A 27,975-nucleotide genomic window follows, 5' to 3' on the forward strand; every position below is an offset into this window, starting at 1 on the left:
ACCCAAACGTGGTCCTCCGCTATAAGTTAAAAAGTGGCAAAAGTTTTTGTTTCCAAGTTCTGTATCTTTTCAGGTATTGTGTCATGTTTGGAGTAATTTCTTGCATTCAAGTTAATTGCATGGTCCCTAGTGAAATGCAGGAAGATGCTTGTGCAAAACTACGTGGAGAGGATTTAAAAAGGTCCGTCCTTGATTGACAGGTACCTGTTCCGTAGCGGAAACCAGGAGCACCCCGGGGACAAGATTGAAAACACCACCGTGGAGATCCTGCCTTTCTCTGTGAGGGGGAAAACAACCTTTCATTCCTATTGCTTCTCACTCCTCTGCTGCTCACTGTTAGCCAGAGTCAAAACAGAATACACAGGAGTGTGACATTCCTGTGAAGCATACAAACTACACTGTCACTGCCATTGTTTTAACCATAAATAAGCATAGACTAGAGAACTGTGTTCGCAGCTCTATCAGTACTGGCAATGGTAAACACTGTCACATCACATAACCAGTTGTGAATATCCAGTGACCACTGTACTGCAACCTCTGCTCTTCACAGTAACACTGTTGGAGCAGTGTATGATTGAGTATGATTTATTCTAACTGGACTCATTGCCATTATAATCACTTCAGGGTCAGGTCCTATAATGTTCATTCAATGTTCCCACCGATGAATGTGCTCATTGACTGGGCCAGTGTGTGCTGTTATGCAAGCTAATATTTGTAAATGGATTTCTGAGGTGCATTCAATTCTGCAACAATAGGTTTGTGTCTCTCATGGTGTCATCCTCACACTGAGCACTTGTTTGACAGGACACTGATTTGAAGACCAAAGATAAATATAAAAAGACAGAGGATCACTTCTACAGAATCGGTAAGCAAACAAAAGCGTTGTCTTGCCCTGCTGGTTACTCATAGTACGCACTCATCTACATCCGGGTTTGAGTACTGGATTAGACCAGTACAAACTCAACATTAGAAAACCAGACCGGTTTCCTGTCTCCTTAGAAAAATATACAGAGTGAAGGTATCAGCCAACAGAGAGCTTGGATACTGCAGCCTGCATGTCGAGATGCACTAAAGAGCAGTTGTATGATTTGGTTGCCTTGAGCTCTGGGGAACTTGGCTGGAGTCATGAGTGTTGAGGTGGAAGGCTGTCATATAGAGCAGCCCTCACCATCTGTTGCACAGCAGCTCCTTCTGTGCCCATATGAGGATGCATGGATGTGCCTTGGGATTAATCTCTAAGCTCCTGTACTGTGTCTATAAGTAAAAATGAAATGGTCAGGCTTACAAGGAACATGTGAAACAGTGTGTGCACTGTAAACGTGAGTGCACTGCATTTTCTCCCCAGGGCAGTTTGAGAAGGGTGTGGCCGAGGCCGCAGTGGATCCCATCTTCAACCCTGTGGTGGCCCTACGACTCACTGTCCTCCAGGACTCTGCTGTGTGGGCTATCCTGAGTGAGGTTAGACTTCTTTCATTTCCATCCCCTTCTCTTCTGTGTTGATTGGTAACCTTTCACACAGTACTGGGCACTTATGTCCAGCCAAATGCTGACCATCTGGGCTCCTGCAAGGACATACTGTTCACTGTATGCTTCCACTGTCACCATCCAGTCACATCTTAAACGGTTTGTTGCTTTTCAGTTCACAACTTTGCCATCTGTGTCCATTGTTGGATATTGTTGTGTTTCTCTCCCACTGTCTTTCAGAAGCAACAGATTGTGTTCCCTGCAGTGATTGTTAGATTTGTAACCATTCATGGTACTGAGTGAAATCTTTCTCTCATAGATCCACATCAAGAGAGTCTCTGGATGACTAACTCGCAGTTTCTCAATGGACCAGTAGGAGGCGCATGCTGCCACTGCAAAGCCAATGGAGCCCAGTGGTGGGGATTGGGGTGGGTGGGGGGTTCATGGCACTCCTGTGTTGTCACCTCCTGGAAAAACGCTTTCCCTGACACTCCTACGTTCTACCTCGTGCGAATGTGAACACTACTGTTAGAAACAACTCACCTTCATGAAAAATCTTGGGCTGCCCTGAATGTGCTGGTGTGAAGAATACATGGAGTGGACGTGTTTTGCGTTGAGGGCATTGTATTCTGGAAACGGTGAGAGATGCCGTTTGAAGTGGATGCTGCTGTCCTTTGATCTGGCCCTCTGCATTGAAGAAATGGGATTGATTCCATATTTGGTTGTAAAACAGGGTTATGCTGAGAAAATGGAGATAATTTGAGGGTTTTTCAGGTATGCTGACATGTCTACGGAGGCTCCACGTTTGGCCCAGATTTTAAGGAGCAGAGTGTTAATCCTTGTTCATTTTTCAGAAAATGTTGCGAAAGTCTTGCTTTAAGTGGGTGGGGGGGATACTAAAGGAAAATCATACAGATCTCAATTGGCTGTTTTTCCTGCAAGCGCTCAGGCGTGCCTCTATTTTGGCGTCTTGTTCTGTAGAGCTGAGTGGGTAAATGTCTGCAGACAGAAGCCATGTGCTTTGAAGGGTATGATGAAGACCGTTTGACCTGAAAATTGCTTTTTTGACATATATGAAGCACTGCCATAATTGGTATTCTTTCATAGAAAGTATAATAAGGCCTTTGGTTCAGTTTTCTAGGATGGATGTATTACCTTGATAAACAATGGTGACTTAATTTATTTGGAGTAATTGTATTATTTGTATAATTAGTAATTTCTATTTTTCCTGTCTGTACAGAGGTCTGTGTATTTAACATATATATTTAATTTGGTTTTGTCTTAAACTGAATGGTCTTTAAGTGCATTTGAATTCCCTCTGTCCCCCATCCCCCTCGGGGGTGTAAGTCTGTGGCTTTGTCCAATGCGGTTTAGTGCCGTGATACGGTGTCACGTGTGCCTTAAATGCCACGCCCCTTCTCACTAGGGATCTAATAGGTTTTGAATCAGTCTCTGTAAGCTAAGAAGGAGCTGTTAACCTGATGGATGGGCTGCAGCCCTCGGTTGGGGAGCAACTCTCCACATATAAGCAAGTTGTGTATACAGTCGATGTTCTGCGTGTTTAACGGTGGAAATGAGGGCCTTGTTTTTAATATCTAATGCATCACAGCTGAGAGCTTGTAGAAATTGTTCAAAGAATTGGGTGTGATTTAACTGTATCACTATGGCTGTTTGAGTATCTTTCAGGGGCAATATCTTTTTACCCCACCTTCTTTCATCCTTTGGCAACCTTTTTTCAAATTTTTGAAATGCCTTCTGTTCCTAAATATTCATTGCATTCCCCACAAAACTTTGCTGCACTGCAATCATAAATGTATTCTGGGGCAGTAAGTTGTCTTTGTTTCCTATTTGTTAGTTGGCAACTTGCTTTTTTTTCTTTTTTTATTTGAAGAATGATGCTCATGTTGACAAATCAGCCTCTTTAAGAAGGATTGCATGGGCCAGGTTATCTGGTCTTTGTCTTCATTTTTGCCAATGTTTTCATAGACTGACATACTTCTTGAGTCTTGTTTTACAGACCTTAGCTAATTTAGGCAAGTGTGTGTAATAAGAGCAGCCTGTGCTGGACTGGGTTTGAATAGGGGAGGAGGGTGTAGAATAAATTTATGCTACCTGGAGCAATGGGTCTTTTGGTTTTGGTTTGTCTCCTCCACATTCCAGGTTTAGACAGGAAATGTCTGGTGGGTGGAAGACATGTAGGCCCCCCGCACATCAGTAATGTTAATTGTGTAGGTGAGGAGCTGGCTGCCTTCAAGGGTCATGTGCCTTCATCCGTCTGTCTATTTCATGGATATCGCTGAATAAAAATTGAATACAGCTTTGCTGATCAGTCACTGGTTTGTGAATATGTCCTGAAATTTTGAGAATCTGAATTCTTTAGAATAAACTGTTAAAATGCAGACTTTCTGCATTTTATCTTTCAAGTACTTTTACCTTTGCACTTTACAATTCCTGTGCCAGTGTTCTCACAGCGGCATCTAGTGGCTAAAATGCAACTACAGAGGACATCTGAGGTGGTAAAACAGACATTTGTGCATTTAACTGGAAGTAAATAAGTGCAGGAGGGAAATTTTTACTGAAGCAATTTAGGGCAAGTACCTTACTCAAGGCTGCAGCTGGAGGTGGTATTTGACTCTGCCTGCTCCCCCCTTGCAGTGGCAGTGAGACATGTTTTGACTACACTTTTTAAACATATACATGGTGCAGATTGATTCCAAGTATTTTTCTAAAAATCTAGTTTATGGTTAGATAACATTTAGTGACTAAGCAGGGAATGCGATTCTGCCTCCTCCCCCCCCTTATGAAAATGCCCTGCAATAATTCTGTTTGTTGGCAGAATACAGGCAACTGCTGAATTAAACAAAGTTTCTTTCCTCATTCTGTCTTTAAGTCTGATTTTGATGTAGGGTGGGTATGTAATGTCAGTATATTGTGTACCTTTCTATGCATAAACATTAAGGAAATACTTCTGGATACACTGAAACATAAAATGATAAATGTAACTATAACAGAGAAATGTCAGTCATGATGAACAGAGGACACAGAGGAGGCTGGACCCAAGAGCAGGATCATTTATTCAGAATCAACTAGACACGTCTCGGGGGGAGAGGGAGCCCTGATGGTTCGCGGGGTCAGGGACGGCTGAATGGCAAACTGAAAAGCTGAGGATTCAATCGTGGTCGAGGGACAGGACTTGGAAGAGCAAAGTGAGGTAGGTTTGAGAACGCAGAGGGGACAGTTGTCTGGAGTGAGATTCTGCAACTGGGAAAAGGTTAAGTGTCTGTCTTATAGCTCTGACAAACTGCCAGTTGAGGTGTGGTTGTGACAACCACACTATAGTAGTATGCGCACACAAAACTTTGCTTTTTCTACTTTAACTTCTCAACCGTTTTTCTTGGATGCATCACATTTACACCTTAGTGCCAGGGGTGTTATTATACCAGGCTTGTTAACAGCAACATAGTCCAACTGAAAAGAATGAAGCTTGTCCTACCTCGGGCTCACGTACCAAAGCAAACTGCTGTAGACACGCACTCTTTTGATGTGCATGGTAAAATAGTGCCTATAATTCATATGACAATGGTTTGTAATAAAGTTTTCACTTGTTACTTCCAGTGGTGGTTCATAACTATGTGTTGTATGCAAGTAGGCTGTCCAGAACCTTAAGCAGACATGCGCCATCAACAGGGGAAAACTTTCCATAGATGGTGACACCACTTAAAGTATTTAAATGTGAAAGTAAAAACCACTTTATTGAAGGTGCTCCCACCAAGAATCAGGAATGTACATGCAATCTCCCCCATGCAGTTTCAACAACTGTGCACATCTAAGGAATTTGTTTTAAAAAAAACTATCTACAGAGAATTTACAAGCTTTACAGAACCAAAACCCTTTCAGGTCAATGCAAATAAAAAAAAAACTGTAGTCCTCCAGTGGGGGTATACCCCATTCCTGGATTTAAGTCCAACATTCTTCCAATCCACCTGTCCCAGGGCTCAACTAGCCCAACCATGAACATCCCAAAGTCCTATGCAGCTGAGCAGTTCTGGCAGCAAGCTACTGGACCCGATACTTGTAGAACCAGCAGAGACCCCTGGTAAAGTTCCAGCCCAGGCCCAAGGATAGCAAATAGAGAAGAGCCAGCAGTGCAAAGGGGTACAGCAGTACCACTGTGTTCCTCAGGAAGGGCAGAGCTGTAACAACATCACAACCAAAGATTTAACAGCATCACCACTTACAGTAGCATCTTAAAACCTAAAGCAATTATCCAGTAAAGGAACCATGATTTGTTTATAGCTGCTGTAATATGTAGAGTGGAACAGGATACAGTACTATTGAATGGGTAAGAAATTTTAATACCGATTCAACACTTACCACTGTAGCCCAAGAATGTGATGTAGATGTAGTAGCCAATGGCTATGAGCCACAGTGTGTTCCCTACAAAGTATCCTAGGAACCAGTCTGAATTGATTACCACAATATCTGTAAAAGAGGGTACACAAACCAATCACTACTCTTGCAACACTGCATTTAAAGCAAGGCACTGGCCTCCGTACTGACAGTTTGAAAGTTAAATTGTCCACATTTAAACTGTGCTGGACTCACGGTTGATGAAAAATAGCTGGAAGAAGTGCAGGATGACCAACAGCGGGTAGAAGGCATTGAGATGCACATCAAAGGCATAACCCCACTCCACATCATAATCTTTACTTGGGTGTTTCATCAGATATTTATTTGTGATGACCCTAGGAAAAGGGGGATGGATAATTATTATAAAGATACTACATCCATCAGAATAATGGAAAAGCAAGATGACGGACTGTCAAGACCACTACTCTAACACTTGAACCATGTACATTCACACTTCCATCATCTCTGTCTTCTGCAAAGACAGACTGGCTTCGTCTGACTCAACTGGATTCCAGAGACACCGCTAAGAGTTACAAAATCCCATCAGGCCTGGCACTGACCAACAGGGACTCAGGAAAGAGGTTCTCTTTCTGTGCTGACAGGAACTGAAGCCACTTGTACAGGAAATGGAACAAGAATTTCTCCATAAAAGACTGCAGAGCTGGAATCACCCGCACCGTATGTAAGACCAGGGGAGTTTCGCAGCCCTCGCTGCACCTCGTCTACTCACAGCTCGCAAGGGCGAAGGTGAACTTACCACATGAGAGTGGAGATGAGCAGACCGACACCAATGCAGTCAATGAACACCACCCACAGCAGTAGCTTGAGCATCTCCACCAGGCCCATGTCCAGGACCACACCAAAGCCCACCGTGGACACTGAAAGAGCACGCGGTGGAAATGGTATTACACACACACACAGTGACACAGGGTACACAAGTAAGGTCACCGGTCACAACAAACACGCGCTTGCGTTATTCTAGGCAGGTAGGATACATGTGAATTTGGCCACGGAGCCTCACCACAAAGCCAGATGCTGAGCAGCACGAGGAAGGCCGGGTCGTCGCGTGCCCACTGGTCCTTGGTCTGCTTCCTGTAGTGGAAGTTGCGGTAGACGCGCTGCGGGGACGTGAACAGGTAGAGCATCTGCCACGCGGCAAACTCGAAGTCCATCTGGCGCACGTGCAGCAGCCGCCGCAGGTACTTGTAGCGCTTGGCACCGGCCGTGTGGCGCGCGGCGTCCCGCGAGCTGAGGCTGCCGTTGCCCGCGCTTTGCGGGGAGTACGTGGTGGTGGTGGGCAACATGCTGCCCGGCGGGTGCTGGAGGTAACAGAGCAGTTTCGGGAGGAACAAACATAAAGGTAACTGCGGTGCCAATCACGTAACACAAAAACAACAAATTCACCAATAACTAAAGTTCTCGGGCCCGGAAGGTGGGGCTTCAGCGTCGGCATGTGTCGGCCAGCCGGCCGATCAACCAACTCTATGTCTGCACCAACCTATCGTATGTCCACCTTTGGGTACCAATATCATTGAATATGTGTTAGTGTTACGACGACTCTACCTGCACGGCTATCGATTATTATTAGCTAACACATACATAGCAGGGCCAGATGAATAGTCAGCACACAGCACGAACAAGACGACGTACTCTTCCTAAACATACTTTGTCTAACAAATCCCACTCGCAGTGTTTGATGAGAAATGCCGCGCTGTGCAGCACATTACCTAAAAACAGCAAAGCTCAGAACTTCCTCGACCGTCGATATATCATATATCCCCCACAACTCCAGCGCTGCGCTACCGAATGCCTGTCATAAAGTGAACACGTAAGCGCCGTCCCGGAAATAGGAGTCTCTTCACCGGCACGCCGGGAATTGTAGTCGACGCAATGCATAGGCTAACCGAGAAAAGTCTTAAAAAAACTACAAACCTTCCCTAAAGTCAGAAACACTTTCTGCGATCCCATCATGCTTTGCGACGAATATTATCGTGCACTCGCGAGCAGTTGACGTTATTATGCGATCTGATTTAAAGGGCAACATACACGCCGTACCGAAAATAACTGAAGGCAAGGTAAAATTCAATGTGTCCCCTGCACCATAATGCTCACAGATGCCAGCAAGATAACGTAGAACCAGTTTTAAAATGAAAAAAAGTATTTTCATGTAAAAATGGTCGCATTTATACTGCAATAGCAAGGGATGTATTATCCGCAGGAATAATTTCGAGCACTTCCACAAGAGGGAGACAAAATCGACACTCAGACTGTAACACGTGAATAGAACCGCACATGAGTAGCACGCCATTTTTTGTGAAAAAGTTGATAAAAACGAAATACAAAAGTTTGAAAAGGGTAACAAACGCATTGCCTTAACGCAAGGAATCGTATAATATATAATTTACTTTCTTCATTTTAATTAGTAATTGTATTTCACAAAAACATCTTTATCATATAAACTATTACTGTTCAGTATTTGAAACTCCTCACAATTTATAAGGTGATTTTTGTCTTTACGCCATGTCAGTCCCACAAGACTGGGAAAACATCTTACACCACCAGTAAAACAGTATTATGACAGTTTTAATGTATTTACAGACAAAAAGTGAAAAATTAAATAATTAGGATTAAGATGACAAAACAGGTATACAGATAATACAGTGAGTCTTCAGTGGGCCTGTATAAACACACACCTTTGTTACACCACTTTGTCCTGTTCTTTTCCATGATGGCACCAAGCAGCTTTATGTACACCATCTTTTCATTTAAAAATACACCACAGTGCGGTACTTCTAACATGCAAAGTGCACATTAACCATTTAACCATTTATACTTGTGTACTGTGGAAAAAAAAACGTCACAGTGTTTTCATAGTTTAATAAATTCAGAACTACATAATGCAATTAATGAATTATATTGAAATGTGACACGTTATAAACTGGACATTTTACCACTTTAAATAAATGTTACATGAAATAATTTTTTAAAGCGATAACTTAAAAGTCAAAAATAACCAAGAGAGTCTTAAGTTGTCTCAGTTTCTGTTATTGCAGTTCTTCCTGCCAGGTCTTGACACCTAGAATTAAATCAAGCCAGCAAACATGGCATTTAAAAAAAAAAAAAAAAACCCCAAAGTTGTCTGTCTTTATTTAAGGGCATTCATCATGAGCTCCTTAAACATCTCCATGTCCACCTTCTTCATAATAAAGACTTTGTTGTTTTTACTCAGGAGCTCCTGGTGGTCTAAAACCATCATACCTCGTGTGTACGTGCCTGTGAGCTCCACGGTAACTGCCACCTGCATGCACTCCACCATGAAGGAGTCATCAATGGCAGCTGCCATAGCGTAGGAGTCACATGGCACAAAGCCTGTACCATCTCCCATCTCCTCGTGACAGCGCTCTGCACAAGACACCTTCCTGCAGTATGCAAAGATCTTCTCCATGAAGCGGGCCTTCTCCGAGTCCTGGGCCAACCACAGGTCACAGAACTCCTGGGGAGCGTAAGGAATGGTGGCATTAGAAGCTGTGCTAAAATACTTTGTTGATGAAGTCTTGCCTTCTGCCCGCACTGACTTCAATCCACTGAACATTCCAGCAATATGCTTGGGTGCTCCTCGACTTACGACATATGCAACTTGAGATAACGTGGACTGTACAATAATACTAACTGGCTGAAATGTCACAATGCAGCCATATTTGTTATTTTTGGGGTCTCAGCCAGTGTTACGGGCTGTTCTGGAGGGACTGCCTTTTGTTTGCAAAACTTTTTGCGACTGGCTTCAAGTTAATTTTTATTTGAAATTGCTTGCTTGTACAAAAGTGACTGTTCATTATTCACTATTCAATACTATAAGGCATCAACTATTCATAAATATTGGCCTGTACTGAGCAGCTTGCAGAGACCAGGCTGGTAAACAGCCTCACACACACACACTTGTGTGTTCTGAGTTCCCTGGCTGGGTATTTATGACTTGCTGTACATAATGAAGCACATTAAAGACTTGTGACCAGAGCTACAGCAGGGTATTTACAAACTTAGGCAGCACACAGTGCTCCCAATCGCTATTTGTCAGCGCATTGGCTTAAGCTTTAGTGTGCAATTTGAGATGGTACGCAAGTCTATTAATAAAACAATAAATACAAAACACTTCTCATACAAACTTGTAACAGCTAAAGGTTATTACACGAAAGTTCATGAGTCGACACCCACCGTAAAGTACATCCTTATGGTTCATATAAGGAAGTATACATACAGACTTTTGACTAATGTTAGAGTTGAACTGCGATGGGGCTTTTAGAACAGAATCCAGTCACAAGTGGAGGACCACCTGTAATTTCATAACTTCTCTGGCCACATTCCTGCTTTCAACCTCACAGTACACATCAGAAAAGTTCCCATGTTTAACTAAATGCCTCATGAAATAATACTGAATATAATGCCACATGAAAAAAATTGAAGATGCAAAGAACTGAGGGGCCAGTGAGTCTAGAAGACTCTTCTGCTCTTACCCAAGATAATTTATTGAGACTTGTGAACTCCCAGCATGCCATGTAGATGGGGCACAGGAAGTCATTCAGCACAATGTAAGCTGCCTCTGGGTCAGCAGCAAAGTTGAACTCGGCACACGTTGTGGAGTTTCCTCGAGCTGTGAATAGACACACCCCCATCTTGCTAAAGCACTGATCAAATCACAGCAGATGTGTGATTTATATGTGTGTGTGTATGAGAGAGAGAGAGAGAGAGAGAGAGAGAGAGAGAGAGAGAGAGAGAGAGAGAGAGAGAGAGAGCCCAAGACATGGAGCCCTTACAGTCAGTGTTTCCACCCATGATGTAGAGGCCTTTGAGTTTCTGAGGGAACGTGGGGTCAAGTCTCACTGCCAAGGCCAGGTTTGTCAGAGGGGCGGTGGCCACCAGGGACACCTGAGTGGGTGAAGCCACGTGTCTCATGTGAGTGTCCGGCAGTGGGAGGGAAAGCTCCTTATCACTGCATATCTAGTCCACGAATACTGAATATTGGGACCCTCCCTCAGGTAGTGGAATATCTAAAAGTTTGAGTGGAAATTCTCCAGAAAGTCCACATTCCCCAGTTCCACTCAGAGTGGACACTTGGTGTCACAGACTGGTACCGATCTTCTGGTTCTAGGGTCCACATCCCCACTGTTTACATTTATTTATTTAGCACCATGCTTTTCTCCAAAGTGACATACAATAATTATTAACTCATGTTCAGCTGATCCCTTTTCCTTTACACTGTTCCTCCCAGGCTTTGTTTCATTTCTGATACAAAATGACAAAGTCATTCAAAGTTCTTAAAGATCCAAACACATCTTTAATAAAGTGCTTCAAAATGGTCTCTTCTGTTTTGTGGAACAGGGTACATCCTTACCTCGCCAACATGCTCACTGGCAATCCGGATCATGGCTTCAACTGCACCCTCATTCTGCACCAGCTCAAGGCCTGGAGCCTTTGGGTCTGGAACATCCCCCAGCCCGTCTTTGCCATGGAAGTGACCCAAGTTTAGACTGTGCCCAAGAATGGACCGGGAGGCTCCACGAAACACTGGAATCTAGAACAGATGGAGAGGAGACCCTCCCCCACAGTCCATCATGCACCCCACAGTGAACGTAGAGAGGTGACACCCAACTCCCCTTACACCATTAAATGTCCCTTATTTTGGTTAAGTGCAGTACCCTGCCCTGCTAATTATCTTCCAGAGCCCGGTTCCTGTTGTTCCCATTCCCCGAGGACACCAAATTTGTTACTGGAACTGTTATGCCATTGAACATTTGGAGAACAAGCACTCTTGCGAAGTCATCTAACTGTACACCCTGTGATGCAAGTCCTCTTCATGGATGATATTCTATGTTCATATGACTTTACGGGATACCAAAACAATTCCCTTTAAAATCAGAGTGCTAATTACCTATATTGCAGCTTTCTTTATTGTGCTACATGATCAAAAAAGCTGCAGAGATTTAGGAGAATCTGGGCACAAAAACTTAAAATGCAGAACTACTATAAAATGTGTAGCAGCCTTGTCTTTAGTTGCTGAGGATCTGAATGTAGCGGCGTCACTTCGGACTGGAAGTTTTGATTTGCGCCACTGGCCAGTCGACTCTAGCTATGCGTTCATCATTAAAGAATTTCCCATGTTCTGCTCATGCTTGTACCTCCAGGCTGTGGCAGACCTTGAGGACCCGCAGCGTGTTTCGGCAGACGTTCTCAACACTGGTGTTACCATGAACGCAGGTGATGCCCAGCACCCGGACATCAGGAGCAGCCAATGCCATCATGATAGCCTGAGCATCGTCCACCCCACAGTCCACGTCCACCAGTAGCTTTTTCACCATAGCGGCGGATCTGGAGAGAAAAAAGAAAAAAGTAAACATACACAAAGTACTACTGCTGCTCTGATGACACACCCAACACATCTGAGCTTGGGTCTGGGCACACTCTGCAAGGGGTAACCCTCAAGGCAAGGATTCCTGGTCATATATGTCTCATTTGACTGCCCCATTCCTACTAAGATTGCCTTATGTGTAGTGAAAACTAATGACTCATGGTGTCAGCAAACGTTTCATGTAAAACAACTTCTTGCATAAGGTCCTGTGACCAGCAATTAATTACTGACAGCAATGCAACTGGGTGACACTCGCAAGGGTGGCAGCCGTGTCAATAAAAAAAAAAAAAAAAAAAAAAAAAAATTGTCTGCTGGGAACAAACAAAGGGACAGACAGGTGGTGGCACAGCGAGTAGCGCTTCTGTCTCGTGGAGCCCAAGAGGTGGGAGAGGATGTGGGTTCGATCGAGTTTGGATGTTCTCCCTGTGTCTGCATGCTGTTCCTCCGGGTGCTCTGGTTTCCTCCCACAGCCCAAAGACATGCTGTTCAGGTTCCCCCAGTGTGAATGAGAGAGAGTGTGCTCCACTGATGTATGGATGAGTGACCCGTTGTAACTTTCTCCAAAGCGACTTCCAGTGAACTCTATGTAGTGTCATCAGCGCACACACCTTATTCACCGTGGTGATTCACACTGCTGAAAGTGTCTGTTGAATGAAGTAACGTGAATGAACGAAGGAACAAATGAATCATGAATGAGCGTACAATGCAACAACACAGGACTTCGAATTGTCTGTAGTAACCCTAAGCAATTATTTAACTTGAATTTACAGTGAAAAAAACAACTTGGCTGCATAAGTGGGTAAATCACGTAGCTTAGTTACAGTCAGTGTAATTCGCTTGGAGGAAATACGCGTCAGTAAACGTCGTTTAAACGTAAAGGCTTGTGTTTCACAAATGGAAAAAGAATTTATCTGCCGTCCAAAGGATTTGGAGAATAAAGTGTAGTTCTGTTGAATAAGTGCAAAGAATAATATGTAAAACTAGTGATTCACCCGAGGCCGAACTGGACTGGAGGGTCCGCGCGCGCGCTTCTGCTCGTCCCCTCAGGCTCAGGATGCCGCCGGGGCTGCACGTCGTCGCGCGCTTCAAAAGCGAAGCCCGCGCAGAGGGCACGCGCACCGCGGCTACAGGAGGACAGGCTTCTCACGAGCCCCCGGAAGGAACTGAAGTGCGTGAGCAACAGGCGGACCTTCACCATTTATTACACAGGACAGGTGTTCTAGTCGCAGCGAACGCACAGACCCGACGTGAGCCAATCTCTCCGCACCGCGCTCTGACGGAATTAGCCCTCCCGCCGCGGCGGACGGACTCCAGCGCTTCCGGAAAGCGACAGGAAGGAGGAGTCTCGAGGCGCAGCGCAGACTCAGTTTAACTGCGACGCCTTCGAGAGCGGAGCGCTTCGTCTGTAGGACCTTAATAAAGTTGCGCTGCTGCGCTTGTAGCGGACGAATGACGTTTGCTCTGTTATGCTGTTTTCAGAACGTCTCTGTGTCGAACCGCGCAGGGTTCTTATTGCTGACGAGAAAAGTGCAGTGACATGCATGCAGTGGAAACTTGCTTTTCCTTTGATTTCTACTTTACTTTTAAACATTACTTGGAGCTGACAAATATGAGAGAGCTAGTTATCCTTGTTTTTTCTTATTAGTGAAATATTACATATATGTAAATTTAGTCATTCAAAGCCCTTCTCTTTCCTCCTGTTCATAAAAGAAACATTACAAGAACTCTATTCTAATTTCTAAAAAACCCCAAAGCTGCGAGAACTGTGTTTTTGTTGACATCTTACCCTATTTCCTATTTGTGATAAATGAGTTTCTGTTTTTATTTTCTGTATATTTATATTTTTCTTTTTGTTTACTGCTTATTTTTTTCCATTTTCTCTTTGTTATAGCCCCCCTCTGGCATTATTTGTTGTAATCTCTGGATCTAGTTCTTTGTTCCATTCATCAGGATCCTAACTTGCTGGTTTTTTTTTTTTTTTTTTTTTTTGTCAGACACGTGATCCAGGCCCCTGCAGCTGATCCTGTGGGCTACTGAGGGGTGATCAAACTATTTCTCATAATAACCCTTCTTATCATTGTTATTTTTTTAAATTTTGTATTCCTATTCTTAATGATTTTAGTGACTTATCAATAACAAAAGTTATACTAGGGGAATTTCTCAGTAAACTAACAGTGCGCACTTTTTTACTGCTGCAGAAAACAATGCATTCTCTGTAATCAGGAAAGGCAGTTGTTTTTAACATAACATAACTTTTAGGTCTTTTGTAACAAATTTCACAAAAGTCACTCCTGGGAGGCAATGGTCTGCAAAGTATCTGTGGGACTAAAGTGTCTTACAGTGAGACATGGTGACAAATAAGGAGTGACATATCTGCGGAACATAGTACTAGAGGGTGTTCTTATATTTACAGTCCAAATGGACAGAAACTTTTGCTCTTTTTTTGGCAACATTTGTTCTAGTTATTTCCTCTTTCACAAAGCAATCTGAATGCTTTCTTAGTACGACTGGATTGAATCCTGGTTTTGGGTTCTCCTGTAAATTTGTTCTATACACTGTTCATCTGTAGATAGTTTATTCTTTATTGCATGCCGATGTTCCCAGCTGATTTGCTGAATGAAATCTGGACCAATAAAGAGAGGAGACAGAAATGATTTGAATATCTTTAATGGTTCACATAAAAAAAAAAAACATAAGAGAAAGCAGAATTTACAGCAAAGCTCATATCTAAAGGTACTCTTTCCTTCTGTGAATGTAACAAAATGTACCAGTTCAGTGTAAAAAGAAATAAATACAAAATAAAAGCCGGTGCATACTGCCAGACAGATGGCACTGTGGGAATATTATCTACTTAAATCACTTTGTATTTATGTATAAACAACATAAATGTATGAAATAAAAAAATACAAAGTCAAACAAAACTATGGCCTAAATGCATAGAGGAGATGTACGTTAATAGACTTGTGTAAAAGTACAGTATCCAACGGACAGGGTTTGATTTAGGCAGTACATTGGTAGCATTTGTTCAGTACCGTTATATATGAAACATTGCTACATGCATTTACAGCAATAAATTTGCAGTGATCCAGTCAAGACTTCTAGATTAAACTCCTGCCTTGACTGCTGTGGTCAACCACCTGTTCTACTAATATTCTCTTTAAACTCTACTCAACAATATGTGACACATGTGCCATATGTGCACATGACACAGCATGTGCACATACAGTACTGTGCAAAAGTTTTAGGCACTGGGGGGGGCGTAAAGTGAGAATGCTTCCAAAAATAATGCTCTTAATTAATAAACTTCCTACAAAGCTTAGTAACCATCCATCGTCAACAACTGCTTGTCCCGAGTGGTGTTGCAGCGGGCTTGGCTGGATCCCACCCTCTGGCGGGTCTGGGGGTCGAGTCTTGCTTGGGGTGCCTTGCGACGGACTGGTGTTCCGTCCTGGGTGTGTCCCCTCCCCCTCCAGCCTTGCGCCCTGCGTTGCCGGGTTAGGCTCTGGTTTGCTGTGACCTCACTTGGGATAAGCGGTTTCGGACAGTGTGTGTGTGTGTGTGTGTGTGTGTGTGTGTGTGTGTGTGTGTACTTTTTTTAACGACATACAAAACCCTTACTGTAATACTGTAACGTTTTACAAAAGGAATGCTTGGAAATCTAACATATGCTCTTTCCCACTGACAAATGCAGAAGACAAATAACCGTCTAAAACAAATATTTTTATGAAATTTCTAAGTGCCTAAAGACTTTTGCACAGTACTATATGCTAGTGCTTGTAGGCAGGTTTAGAACCGTACAATTACTTAATTATTTCACATATGCTGGGTCAAATACAAACAGCACACATATCTGGTTACTTGGAGGTTACTTCCAAACCGAGTAGGTTGGAACAATTAAAGAGAATAATGGAGTTATTAGCAGGTAGCCTATCCAGTGCTGTATCAGAAAAGGACAGGACCTATGCTGGGTTATTATGTGCTTTTCTTCTCAGTTACAAAAAGCAACTTCCCTGTGAATATAAAATAAAGTAAAATTATGAATATGTGATACGTTGTTAATTGTGTAAAAAGCCTTTGAGCAGGGACGTGGACAGACTGTGCAGAATGATAACGTGCACTCAATCCAAATAATTTATTTGTCTTATCTCACCCCCACAATGCCAGATGTCAGTCTTCTCCATTCTGAGTCACCTGAACAGAGGTACTGTTAATTCAGAATGCACCTTAGTACATTTTTAGACAAAACATTCATTGGACAGTTTAAATGACTAACATGAGAAATCCAAGTCCATGAGGAACAATCCTGAATAAACCATCTAACTGGCCCTTGCAGCACGATTCAGTGATTGTCCAGGGTAAATGCAGTGCCTGGGTGATACCTGAAACTCTGACACACCAGGACACAAAACATGATCTGACATTCACCTGAGCACCTACAGCGTATTAGCAGTCCAAAACGAAAGCCACATTTTCTGCTATTTCACAGATAGATAACCACCAGTAACAGTGATACCAACCACTCTTCTGCTCTTACAGGCATTATGCATGACAGTTAAATAATTATAGGACATGAATTTTGCTGTATGATGGTGATGTGCTGTGTGCGCTTTCTGCATATCAGGCATATTCGTGGATGCAAGCTGGAACAAGCTGTATTGCACTCAGGCATCATCTACCTGCAGATGTATATATTGTACTGAATATGAAGACATCTTAGTCTGTGAAAAACATCCCAATTAACCAACACCCTACGTTGTTCAAATAAACACAATGGAAAAATATGTCATATTTGGGAACATTTCCTTTTCGTACACCTTTCAGGTACTTTGCTTTGCCCGCAGCCTGACACTCAACTAGTGTTGCAGAGCATCCCTCTACTCCAGAATCCAAATAAACACACAAACACCTTGGATGCAGTAGTAGTGGTGGTGCTCATCCCAGAGGAGGTGTGAGGGAGAAAAAATGAGTGAATGAGTTCAGAGAGAGTGCTCTGAAACTCTGTGTTTGGTACTGAGTGGTTCAGGAATGAAAGGGATAAAGGTTTTCCATGGAAAGCTGAGCAGTCGGTTAAACCAGCAGAAAGCAAATATCTCCAACTGGCTGGCAAGCTGTGGTACTTCTCATGGTGTCTCCAAGCTGGCCCAGTTCAGCCTGATCAAGCAGTAGAGGGGGACTGCTTGCCTGGGGACACTGGGCCAGGGAGTGGGGTGGAAGGGTGGGGTGTTATGGTGTGGTGTTAACATGGGCAGCAGCACGTTGATGGTTGCTGTGTCTTTGCCTGGCAAATGTTCAAGTTTTTTTTGACTGGTGGGCTTGTCAACAGGTACGATCCAGTATATACGGAGGGGCATTTTTATAGGCACAAGAGCACAGCACGCCCACATGCTTGGCAAGGCTCACTCCTGGGAGGCAATGACTGTGTAAGCTGGGCATCCTGTGCATGCTCAGCTCTGTAAGCGAAAGGCCTGTGAGAGAATTCGCTGGGCAGCAGATGCTACTGTCCTACTCTGGAGCTTTCTGTACCACGTCCGATTGCACCATAATCTGGAGTGTGGATTTAAAATATTTATTTATGCACATTTATTAACAGGTTCTCAATTTACAAACAAAATATCTAAAATGCTTGGAATTAAATTACTATTGTAGAGGCAAAAATTAACTATCCTGTACATTTTTTCAATGGATTTATACGTATTTGTTTAGTAACTAAGTAGTTTACAACAGGATGCATGTGTGTGTACCAGGCAGACTCTGAATCTGAACGTGGTGGGAAAGCTACTCATCATTATTAATAAGCAGAGCTCCAGCCCTCTTCCAAGCAGACCAACGACAGGCAAGAAAATCTGCCATGGCAACTACTGTTAGCAGTCCCTTTGTCAAACCAGACTCCTTTCTCGTCTACCCCAGCGCTGCAGGAATTAGGGCAATTTGAATTTGCAGTGTGCTCTGTGTTTGTACTTGAAAAAGACAAAGAAAGAGAGAAACAGACCCAGGCATGCCTTATCTACGTTTTATGGTATCAACTCTAAAGCTGATGATGAAATAGGTCTTTGGAGGATTATGAATAACCTAAACTTGGTGGTGCAGTTATGTGTGTTTGTATCCTGCTGAATAGATTAACATATTTCTATGATGCTACTGTTACGAAGGTCCCATGTCAGTGGATGTGAACTAACTCATGGGATTTTTTTCATGTGTTGTGTTTCTCTCCTCTCTTCCTATTGGCTACGCCAGCAGACTGGCCAGACTATCACGTCTCAACTTTGCCGTAAGTTCCTTCTGGAGGTCTGTAATGTTTGGGGAAGGCCTTCAGCTGCAAGGAGTTAAAGGCATACTTGCGACATCCCACATTCTTCATGGTGTTTTCCCGTCGACAGCCCTCACTGGGGGAGAAAGCAAGTACAGAAAGGATGATAGCAGTTGAAAAACAAACAAGCAAACAAAAAGGGCAGTATTAAATATAATGAGAAAAACTAATAAAAATAGCTATTCGTAAATTAGGTGGGTGGAAAATTTTCAACACAAATGATCATATGACTGCAGTGGCTGATGGGTTTTAAGGGCAGGGGTGGGAGTATGGCTGAGTGTAGGAGGTTTGGAATGGGTAGACAATAACTTCATAGAGACACAAGTGCTATAATTTTGTTTTACAAAGACATCATTCAGAAATAAATAATCATAAATAGATCATAAATAACTAGTCTCCTGGTTAGATAAGACCCATTTTTTGCCATTACATCATAAGAAATGTCCCTTCCTAGCACTGCAGTAATACAAACAAGGAGTTAAAGCTGTTTCTCATAGGGACAGAGTTTTCTAGGCTGACCCTGAGTCAAAACGATAAATATGGCATAATACTTTTGGAGTGATTTTATCTTCTCATTCTGTGTGCCTGTTACAGTGGAAAGCCACCTATCATAGTAGGTGGTTATATTAGTCTAGTTAGTAGCCAGTATACTTCTGACTCCATAGACATAAATCAAATTAGACCAATCTTGTACTGATAAAGTCCCTACAACATAAGTAACATGTAACACAGAAATTTGAATTTGGTATCCAAAATGAAGCATACAATGAGCAAGCATACGTACAAGCAGACATATCTTTCCCGTTACTTTTTTCCTTTATGTGCAAAACGGTTGCCTGTCCTTTATGTCATGTGGTATTTGAGAACTGGACACTGTTAAGGTAGCTCAATAAGAAGTCGTCACAGAATGCTCCATTTATAGACCTCTCGAGTATGGTACCTTCAGAGGTTTTACAAAACATGTACAGGTAACTGAGAGGCAGTTATATACCTGGTCTTAATTATTTTAGTAACAGTTGCCAAACCTTTTATATTTCATATAGTGTACTGCAAATGCTAGCACAAATACAAATGTATAACTTCAGGAGAATAACAAACAGTACGTTTACACATTTCTAAAAACAAAAAAAATCTCAAAACCTAAATCAAAGTCTAGCTCAGATTTTTCCACTTCAGTACACTGAACCTAATAGCCAATAACTCGACCTCAAAAGCCAAAAAAACCCAAGATTCAAAATACATCTCCTTTGGCATTAGTTTATTTTCTGGCTGAGAAATGTACTGACTATGTGTAAGTAGTTTCCATTATTATAGTTTAGGATGTCCTATTTTCTGTCACTGTTGACAGAAAAACTGAACCATCATTCTTCCAAAATGTTGTTGAAAATGGATCTACAACAGACCATGACATCAGTGCCATGCAGGCTGGAAGTGCTGTGGCTTGGTGTATACACATATTGCATACAGACTATCGCACCACAGCCTCTGAAAAGAAGCCCCGTGCTAGAGGAATAATGTATTAAATTCTTACTTTAAGAGTAGCTCAGACTTGTACAAGCTGATTTCATAATTTATCCAAGGGTCACGCTAAATTCTGTATATACAGTATTTCAAAAAGGCTTGCATGCATGCATAATGCACTGAAAATATAATTCTGAATGTAGTATAAAAGTTGCATAATGAAGCATAGTCTGGAATATATTCACATTTCCACAGAAAAAATTACTGATACATCTACATAAACATTTCTCCTATAATCTACTAGTGTAAATCAGAAAGTTCAACTCACAAAAACAAAGTCATACCAAAGAATATAAACTGCCTTTAGTGAAAGCACTGTCTTTTGCAGAAAAATTAGGAACACCTGGGCCACACAAACCTTTATCACAATATTGCCACTTGCCCAAAAAGAACATCACTTAAAGCCCAGCGTTGGCTTTCATTACATACACAAAGAAAACATGAAAAATAAGAACAGCACAAAATGCCTTAAAACAGAACTTAGAAAAAATAGTTTCTCCTTGCTCTTATTTGTTATAAACTGTCTATAATAAGGATACAGAGAGTTTTCCATAAATGACAAAAATAAAATCTTCAAAAACATCAACAGGATACATCTATTTTGTAACGTACCGCGAGACATGAAAGTACCTGCTATTTACAACAAAATATGTTCCTTATGCTACAGATTTCTGTGGTCTAGTTCCTTGGTTGTTTATTAATTGGAAGTATTTATAATTAAGGCAAACTGCCGACCGAAAAAGTAAACTAGACCTTCACACTGCACTTTTCCTGGACTGTTTGTTAAAGACAAACTAGGAGCAACAAGAAACTGTTTTTTACAAACTGCCAGCCTGACACAGACAGAGAAACACACACACACGCGCGCGCACACAGAATGTTTGCCTGGCAAGCAGGCCTGGACACTTGGGGGAACCACAAAATAGTTTGAAAGAAAAACACATAGAACTCCTGGTCAACCATCTGCCAAACACATGAACCGACTGACTGACAGACAGAGTGATGGACAGACAGACCGTCAGCCCTCAGTTGTAACGAAGCTTGGCCAACAGGTAGGCCATGCTCAAAAACAACCAGACGATCAGCAGGTTGGGGCTAAGTGCCAGTAAGGGCAGGGAGTAGAAGAGGCTGGGGTCTAGCCCGAAATCACGGATGGGCAACAGGCCACTCAAGTTCTTCTGGGTGACCCCTTCCCTGGTCCCAATGCTGTGGAGACGGAGAGGGGCAGGGTATGGAGGAAGGGTGGGTCAAAGAGGGGTGTAATGGAAACATGCAAGTGGAAGCAGATTATGGCAATGTGGCCATGGAATAAAATAACGGTGTTGATGATAGTGATTATGATAAAGATGAAAATTTGTTGTTAATAACAACAGTTATATTAAAATATTGAACAAAACCGTGGACCAGATCATGGACCAGGGAGGAGAGCAGGAGAGGACGGTGATGTAGCCAAAGTTTAAATTAAATTTAACGTCAGATGAAGTTACATTTGAACACAGCAAAAATAACCACCAAAATGGAGTTTAAAAAGCAGGCAAAAATTAAAGCAAATTAAGAAGAGAGAGAGAGGGGATAAAAGAGAAAATTACAAGAAATTTTCTGTAGTCTTTTGGGGAATAAAAGACAAGTAAGGAAAAACACTGATGGCTCTTAGTGTTGAACAAGGCAAAAAAGTGGGAGCTGGGGTGTGATAAAGGGATCCAAGGGCCATGCAGCACAGTCATGCTTCTACCCACCATGCACTTTTGTGCAGAATGCCGGAAAAAAACCCATAATTCACCTCAACTCGTCCACTAAATAATAATGATGCTGTCACACCTTTGTCTGAAAGCCATATGAAATCACTGATTAAAACAAGTATTAACAAAACTGCTAAGATGCACACTGCTCAGCCTACTTGAGGTAACAGCCTTGTGTGTAGACAAGTCAGGGGTGCAACTGCACCAGCATGCAGAAAAAGCTAAGAGGCTTGAGACAAGAGCAAAAAGGATGCAGAAGGAGCACCAAACAGAACAGAAGAGCACAGAGATGACAGGAGCATGGGGTAAAGAGAAGTGTAAGTGACAGGGAGAGCAGCCAAGGAGCACTGAAACAGCTCTACACTTCTTTCCTGCTCAGTCAAATGAGACTGATCCCACTTCACTTCTATGCTGCTTATTTTATAAGAAAATCCAAACATGGGTGTGAAGACTCATCCACCTTCTCCATGTCTAATGTGAACCCCTCCAAAAAATTGTGTGTCAGCAAACGGCAGGTTGACAGGAAGGACTAAGGAAGGGACATGGTACAGTGCTCTGCAAAAGTATTTGCCTCCTTACTGATTTCCTCTATTACTGAAAAATGTTTTCAGGTCCTCAACCAAAAGGTACTATAAGAAAAAAGGGTACCTGAGTGAACAAGTAACAACTTATTTCATTAATTTAATGAACAAAATTATAACACCAACTGGCACCCTATTGACAACAAACACTTTTTCATGGCACTGTAGGCACTGAAACAAGCATGATTAGTTAGGGCCATGGCTGCTAGAAATGGGAGCACTCCCCTTCATTCATCTGGATGGCAGAACAAGCAGGGCTGGAGGAGCTGGGTGTACAGGGCATACAGGTCAGGTGAAAGACATGTAGTGATAGCAGACAGGGAGAGAGAATCTGGGTCTCATCACCCTCAGAACCTCAACAACACCTTTTATTCATATATGCATAAAATAATAAACCACTGGAAAGGGTCAAGAACATAGTTCATGGTTTATTTATGCAGTGGCGTGCCTATGAATTCAGAAAAATATGGATGTTTTAATAAACAGAGCTCGACTCTGTGTGGAGGCCTTTCTGAGACAGCTGTGTTTCTGTTCAATGTTTGCACCCCTCTGTATGTCTAGTGGACATTGACTTGTTTTGGGCAAGTACCAAACCTGGTTCCACCCTTGGGCCTTCTCACTGTAGTTCTCTTATAGTCGTTAATATTATCCTCAAGAGCTTTCTGGCATTCTAAAAGCTTTCTTTTGTGTCACTTGGGTCTTGAGGACAGCTCTAAACTTTGACTACATTGTACTGACTCTTCTTGTTAACAGACTTTTATGGACTGGAGTGTTATGATGTTCTACGACTGGAAAACGATTACGAGCGATTCCAAAATGTTAAAATCACATAAATCCACATACACACATCACTCTTTTCTATTAAATATAAGAAATATTTATGGAACTCTAAAATAACAACTTTGCCTACAACAGCAATCAGTATCTCTCTTTTAAGGGACACAACACAAATGAAAATACACATTTTTTCTATATTTAAAAATAACTTTCTTTCCTTAAAATGAAGTCCCGTTAGAAAGAGAGCATTAAATAGTGCTGCATTTCCATATTCTGGATTAATACACACACACACACACACACACACACACACACACACACACACACACGTGCACACTGGCTGAAACCGCTTGTCCCGAGTGGGGTTGTGGCGAACCGGAGCCAAACCCGGCAACACAAGGCGCTCTGCATTAACAATAATACCAATTAAAAAATCCTTCTCTAGCTATCTGAATGATGGTTCATCAAACTGAGGGCTTTCAGCAGAAGTGAGTGCCCCCCTGTAGTGGTTCCTGTTCCAGTCCCCATAGCGACTACTGAGAGGCCTACCTGCGCATGCAATCCAGGGCCTGGGTGAAGACCTGTGGGGCCATGCCGTGTTCATGCTGCAGGATGAGACACTGTTCCAGCGTCACTGACATGGCCGTGCGGTCCTTGGCACTCTTACAGCTGGTGAACCGCACACCATTCAGGCGCCGGCAGACCTGGAGTGGATGTCAGCTTGAGATCAAACCTTATGAAGGGGTGTTGCGAAGTTTAAAAACTAACTCACTTGGCATGCAACAAACACCCATCCTGCACCCAAGAAAGACAGTATAAGCACCCAAACAAATTTCAAGACCTCAAAATCAGAAATACAATATACATTTCAGAGGTTCTCTTTTTACAGATTCCCCTGCATTTGGAGTTGTGTTTTTGTTGAAACTGATCATTACAAATAAAGCCTCTGCAATCTCCCTGGATATGGGAAGTAGCTACCCATACCTCGGCAGCCTGCCACAGGATGTCCACATTTTTGGCCTTCCTGGCATGGACATTCTGGCCCAGGAACCTCAGCAACTCAGGTAAGCAGGTCTGACTCCGAGAACGAGGTAGACCTGGATGGGCAGGGAGGCAGACCTATACTTAGCAGACCACTTTATGATCAGGTTGAGGAAAGAGGAAAAATTGTAAACTTACAGTCTTCAGGTAAGACCTCCTTGAACTGTTCATAGTAAGAGGTCAGGCGAGCCAGACTCTCCAGGTTAATGACCTCTTGCAGTGATGTGTCTCCAAATCTGTGAAAAGACGTACACAACACAATATGAGTACTAAGACCCAGAAGAGGGTCACTATATTACTGACTTGAGTAGTTTCCTTCATAGAACGTGACTTCTGGGAACAGCCCTAGTTCTGATCAGTGTTGGATTTATACTGAGAACCCTCCAGGGCTTACTTTTCGGCCAGTGTCTGCTGCTCATTGATGCCCACGTTGAAGAGCACGGGCTGCACACGCAGCAGCATGCCATTCTGGATCTCACGAGGCAGGGCATCAAACATGGTTCCGGGCAGCGGGATGCGGACATTGAAGCCATCTCGGTTGCCCGTGATGACAGGCAGCATGTCAGGGGCTGAAGTGGTCATGGCCTGTGTGACCTTGAAGGTGACATTCCGCAGGTCCATGACACCTACACTCATGTCTTCCAGCATAGCAAGCTCTTCCCCTGCAATATATGCAGTACTGAGTATAATCATGCATCTATGCAATGGTACATGTGCTTCTGTATATGTGTTTTTTATCTCAGTGTTGCGTGTGTCAGTTTTGTATTTGAATATATGTATGTGTGTTTTTTGTGTGTGTATTTATATACAGTGTATCTGTTCTTGTGTGATGGGGGATGCAGTAGTGCAGCGGGTTTGACCGGGTCCTGTTCTCCGGTGGGTCTGGGGTTTGAGTCCTGCTTGGGGTGCCTTGCGAAGGACTGTTGCCCTGATCTGGGTGTGTCCCCTCTCCCTCTAGCCTTGTGCCCTGTGTTGCTGGGTTAGGCTCTGGTTTGCCACGACCCCGCTTGGGACAAGCAGTTTCAGAGAGAGAGAGAGAGAGTGTGTGTGTGTGTGTGTGTGTGTGTGTGTGTGTGTGTGTGTTCTTATGTGTTTACCGTAAGTGCTCAGCAGGCTCTCAAACTGTGCCAGCAGGCCAATGGTGTACAGTTGCCTTAGGAAGCCATCATCATGGAGACAATTCCTCAGTTTGATGATGAAACCACATATTAGGGCTGTGAGCTGGGAGAAGAGCAGCATGCAACAGCATAAAAAGAGTAATGTATCACAAACCATAAATACATGCCAAATGACAAATGTTAGTTTATTCGGACAGCATCTGTAAGTTACTGTGTAAAATTATGGATTAGTAGCAAAGGAAATATTCTCGTTAAAGACAAAATATACGGTATTTGAACAGATTTCAACAAAGTAGACGTCAAACAAGGTTCACATCCCTTGGATATTATTCACTGGAACACTAAATACCTTTTTCAAGCGTGGAGCTACAAATATATTTCAGGACTTAAATACATAACCTTCTGGAACCAGTACATTTCTCTAATCTCTGCACCAGCTGCTGCAAATGTCCAAGTGAGTGAAGTAACTGTTTTACGTGTTCTTGTGAGCATACAAACCGTTTGGCAGAAGACCACATCGCGGCGGTACTGCAGGCTCAGGTCCATAGCGATGGTGGGGGCACTGTCCTGCATCAGCAGGAATACCATGGATTTCTTGGCCTTGTCGCTCATCATTGCCACACACTCTGTCAATGTGGTGAGCAAAGGGTAAAGGGCTTCGCTCCACTCTCCTGAGGTGGGGACACAAGCAAACAGATATAAAGAGTCACAGCCAGACACTCAAACACTAACGGACACACGTGAACATAATGCCGAGCATAATGGTTATCAGGATTCATCTATCCTGCGTTTTATGCACCGATGAACATCGGTGCATCAAATAGAAAGTAAGAAACTAGGTTTACTTAAGAATCACGTCTGCCACTATTTCTCTTTCTCCTAATGTAATGCACAAATTTGTATTTTCGCTGAGATGTACATCGCTTTAGAGAAAAGAGTCTGCTAAATGAATAAATGGAAATGTAAATGTAATGAATATCATTTATTAGTACAGTCTTGCCCCACATTATGAATGTAATGTGTTCATGAACAACCCACCATAAGCCGAATTTCCATAATTCAGACATATTGCAATTTGTTTAACCATTTGTTTGAATAGTAAAAACTTTTGTCTTCCTGAGCCCCCGAATTGACACCCATTAATGTTAAAATATCACCAAACCACATTACAATGAACATAATTAGTTCAATAGTTAAGGTTAGTTATCATAACATAACAAAGAAGTTAAAGGGTATTTACTTTTCCGTGTGTAAAAATGGGTGTTAAATGAAATTAAATGAAAGTCATAGTAAACTGGAGCTTTCTTAACTGAAATGTGGGTATCCCAGGTTATAACTACACATAAATGGTCATTCAATCATGAACTGTGCCGAATTTCCACTGACATAACCTCTGCCAGACCGAAAACGGAGCAGAATGTAACTATTACTTCCATCTACAACTAAAAATATAGAGCTGTGCAATGTATGTTCTACAACTGACAAGGTCTAGGAGCTCAGGCTGCCAGCACAATTTGAAATCTCTTTTCATCCTATCTGCTTAATTTTTAAAACTCTTTATTTAATAAATAGTTTAAAAAATGTGTATATTTAAAAATCTATAACATAGAACGACATTGTTATAATAAGACTAACAAATATATTATTAAAATACACTGATCTCTCATTATTCGGTCTCACAATATCCAGTTCTTTATATATCTGGTCTGCAATTATTCATTCTAGATTTTCTATATCTCCAGGCCCATCCAAGCCCATGACAGCTATTCAAATTTCAGCTTTCATTTTTTTTCAAGCCAGTCAATGGACACTATGACACTAAGTTTACTTTATAAAATCATAATTAAAAATATATACATGACCCACAATGAAATCACCAAGAATAATTTGCCCTATAGACCCAGTTAAGCTTTAAAAAGAAAACTATAAAATAAAAAGTCTTTAATTTCTGGGGGTGGCACAGAAGATATTGCTTCTGGATAATAGTGCCTAACATGTCTGGGTGCAGGTTGAAATCGGGTTCAGTCTGTATGGAGTTTGCATGTACTCCCTGTGTCTGTGTGGGTTTTCTCTGGGAACTCTGGTTTTCTACCACAGCCCAAAGACTTGAATGAATTGTATGATCTGAAGCACTCACAGTGTGTGACTATGTGTATAATTGTATTTATAACTTATAATTACAATTTACATGAGAAAAAAACATAAAATATTATGATAACAAAAATCCTGGTTCTCATGTTTACTCCAAATGTAGACTTAAATTCTCAGATACAGAACTGTGACGAAGTTTTTCATATACAGGCCGATATTTGTACCACCATAGCAGGCAATTGAAAAAAAAACTTAATGAAGATGTGATTTAAAAAAAGCTCAACAGGTGCACATACAAATCAAAAAAGCTTTGTAGATGTGATCAAGTATAAAAAATATTTGTTTATAAAATTATCAGTAAACAAACTAGTTACAATTAAAAAATACATGCAAATATTAAAGAGTTAGCACACAATATTATTGTTAATCAATGTCTAACACTTGTATAACAATGTATATTTTTTCAATTTTTTTCCTTGTAGGAACTTTTGGAAGAAAGGTGGATAAGGATACTTTTATTTCC

At 42.2% G+C, this 27,975-nt stretch overlaps 4 protein-coding genes across 9 annotated transcripts in view; 1 reads left to right on the top strand and 3 right to left on the bottom strand.

The window, feature by feature from the left end:
• LOC108933191 (alpha-1,3-mannosyl-glycoprotein 4-beta-N-acetylglucosaminyltransferase A-like) overlaps positions 1 to 3,780 on the top strand; it is a 28,762-nt gene extending 24,982 nt beyond the window's left edge. Inside the window, exons 13-16 of the mRNA XM_018750075.2 lie at positions 201 to 279; positions 805 to 865; positions 1,346 to 1,458; positions 1,784 to 3,780. Coding sequence (XP_018605591.1) covers positions 201 to 279; positions 805 to 865; positions 1,346 to 1,458; positions 1,784 to 1,810 — 280 coding nt within the window. The 3' untranslated portion in view covers positions 1,811 to 3,780. The remainder of the gene's footprint in view (positions 1 to 200; positions 280 to 804; positions 866 to 1,345; positions 1,459 to 1,783) is intronic.
• Positions 3,781 to 5,189: 1,409 nt separating this feature from the next.
• On the bottom strand, positions 5,190 to 9,187 carry unc50 (unc-50 homolog (C. elegans)). Of its 2 annotated transcripts, none has more exons than XM_029251475.1 (6): positions 9,133 to 9,187; positions 6,896 to 7,193; positions 6,632 to 6,752; positions 6,070 to 6,209; positions 5,839 to 5,946; positions 5,190 to 5,657 (listed from the first exon to the last, which is right to left on the bottom strand). In XM_029251475.1, the coding sequence occupies exons 2-6, from the start codon at positions 7,176 to 7,178 to the stop codon at positions 5,521 to 5,523; spliced, it is 789 nt and encodes a 262-aa protein (XP_029107308.1). In that variant the 5' UTR covers positions 7,179 to 7,193; positions 9,133 to 9,187; the 3' UTR covers positions 5,190 to 5,520. The 2 variants fall into 2 exon arrangements, with proteins under 2 accessions (XP_029107308.1, XP_018605594.2); XM_018750078.2 differs by lacking the exon at positions 9,133 to 9,187 and adding an exon at positions 7,602 to 7,737.
• On the bottom strand, positions 8,388 to 13,588 carry LOC108933192 (inosine-uridine preferring nucleoside hydrolase-like). The gene is made up of 6 exons (XM_018750076.1): positions 13,270 to 13,588; positions 12,048 to 12,237; positions 11,264 to 11,443; positions 10,686 to 10,797; positions 10,386 to 10,522; positions 8,388 to 9,367 (listed from the first exon to the last, which is right to left on the bottom strand). Exons 1-6 carry the CDS (start codon positions 13,473 to 13,475, stop codon positions 9,020 to 9,022), a joined length of 1,173 nt encoding a protein of 390 aa, XP_018605592.1. The 5' UTR covers positions 13,476 to 13,588; the 3' UTR covers positions 8,388 to 9,019.
• Positions 13,589 to 15,977: 2,389 nt separating this feature from the next.
• Positions 15,978 to 27,975, bottom strand: part of inpp4aa (inositol polyphosphate-4-phosphatase type I Aa) — a 32,200-nt gene continuing 20,202 nt past the window's right edge. For 3 of the 5 annotated variants that reach the window (XM_018750133.2, XM_018750132.2, XM_018750129.2), the window contains 7 exons: positions 25,860 to 26,032; positions 25,341 to 25,464; positions 24,638 to 24,905; positions 24,382 to 24,479; positions 24,187 to 24,299; positions 23,752 to 23,906; positions 21,131 to 21,311 (listed from right to left, as the gene is read on the bottom strand). In XM_018750133.2, coding sequence (XP_018605649.1) covers positions 21,131 to 21,311; positions 23,752 to 23,906; positions 24,187 to 24,299; positions 24,382 to 24,479; positions 24,638 to 24,905; positions 25,341 to 25,464; positions 25,860 to 26,032 — 1,112 coding nt within the window. Of the gene's footprint in view, positions 18,661 to 21,130; positions 21,312 to 23,751; positions 23,907 to 24,186; positions 24,300 to 24,381; positions 24,480 to 24,637; positions 24,906 to 25,340; positions 25,465 to 25,859; positions 26,033 to 27,975 lie in introns of those variants that run through there. The other 2 variants (XM_018750134.2, XM_018750135.2) reach the window with 2 other exon arrangements.

The sequence above is a fragment of the Scleropages formosus genome, chromosome 1 (genome assembly GCF_900964775.1).
Source record: "Scleropages formosus chromosome 1, fSclFor1.1, whole genome shotgun sequence".
Taxonomy (NCBI): domain Eukaryota; kingdom Metazoa; phylum Chordata; class Actinopteri; order Osteoglossiformes; family Osteoglossidae; genus Scleropages; species Scleropages formosus.

Excerpts from the sequence above, each read along its gene's own strand:
- unc50 (XM_029251475.1), bottom strand. The coding sequence starts at position 7,178 with ATGTTGCCCACCACCACCACGTACTCCCCGCAAAGCGCGGGCAACGGC. Across the intron at positions 6,753-6,895 it reads GCTCAGCATCTGGCTTTGTG|TGTCCACGGTGGGCTTTGGT; the intron begins GTGAGGCTCCGT and ends GTGCTCTTTCAG. Across the intron at positions 5,947-6,069 it reads CCAGCTATTTTTCATCAACC|ATATTGTGGTAATCAATTCA; the intron begins GTGAGTCCAGCA and ends CCTCTTTTACAG.
- LOC108933192 (XM_018750076.1), bottom strand. The coding sequence starts at position 13,475 with ATGGTGAAGGTCCGCCTGTTGCTCACGCACTTCAGTTCCTTCCGGGGG. Across the intron at positions 10,798-11,263 it reads CCAGTGAGCATGTTGGCGAG|GTGTCCCTGGTGGCCACCGC; the intron begins GTAAGGATGTAC and ends TCACCCACTCAG. Across the intron at positions 10,523-10,685 it reads CATGGGTGGAAACACTGACT|CTCGAGGAAACTCCACAACG; the intron begins GTAAGGGCTCCA and ends GTCTATTCACAG.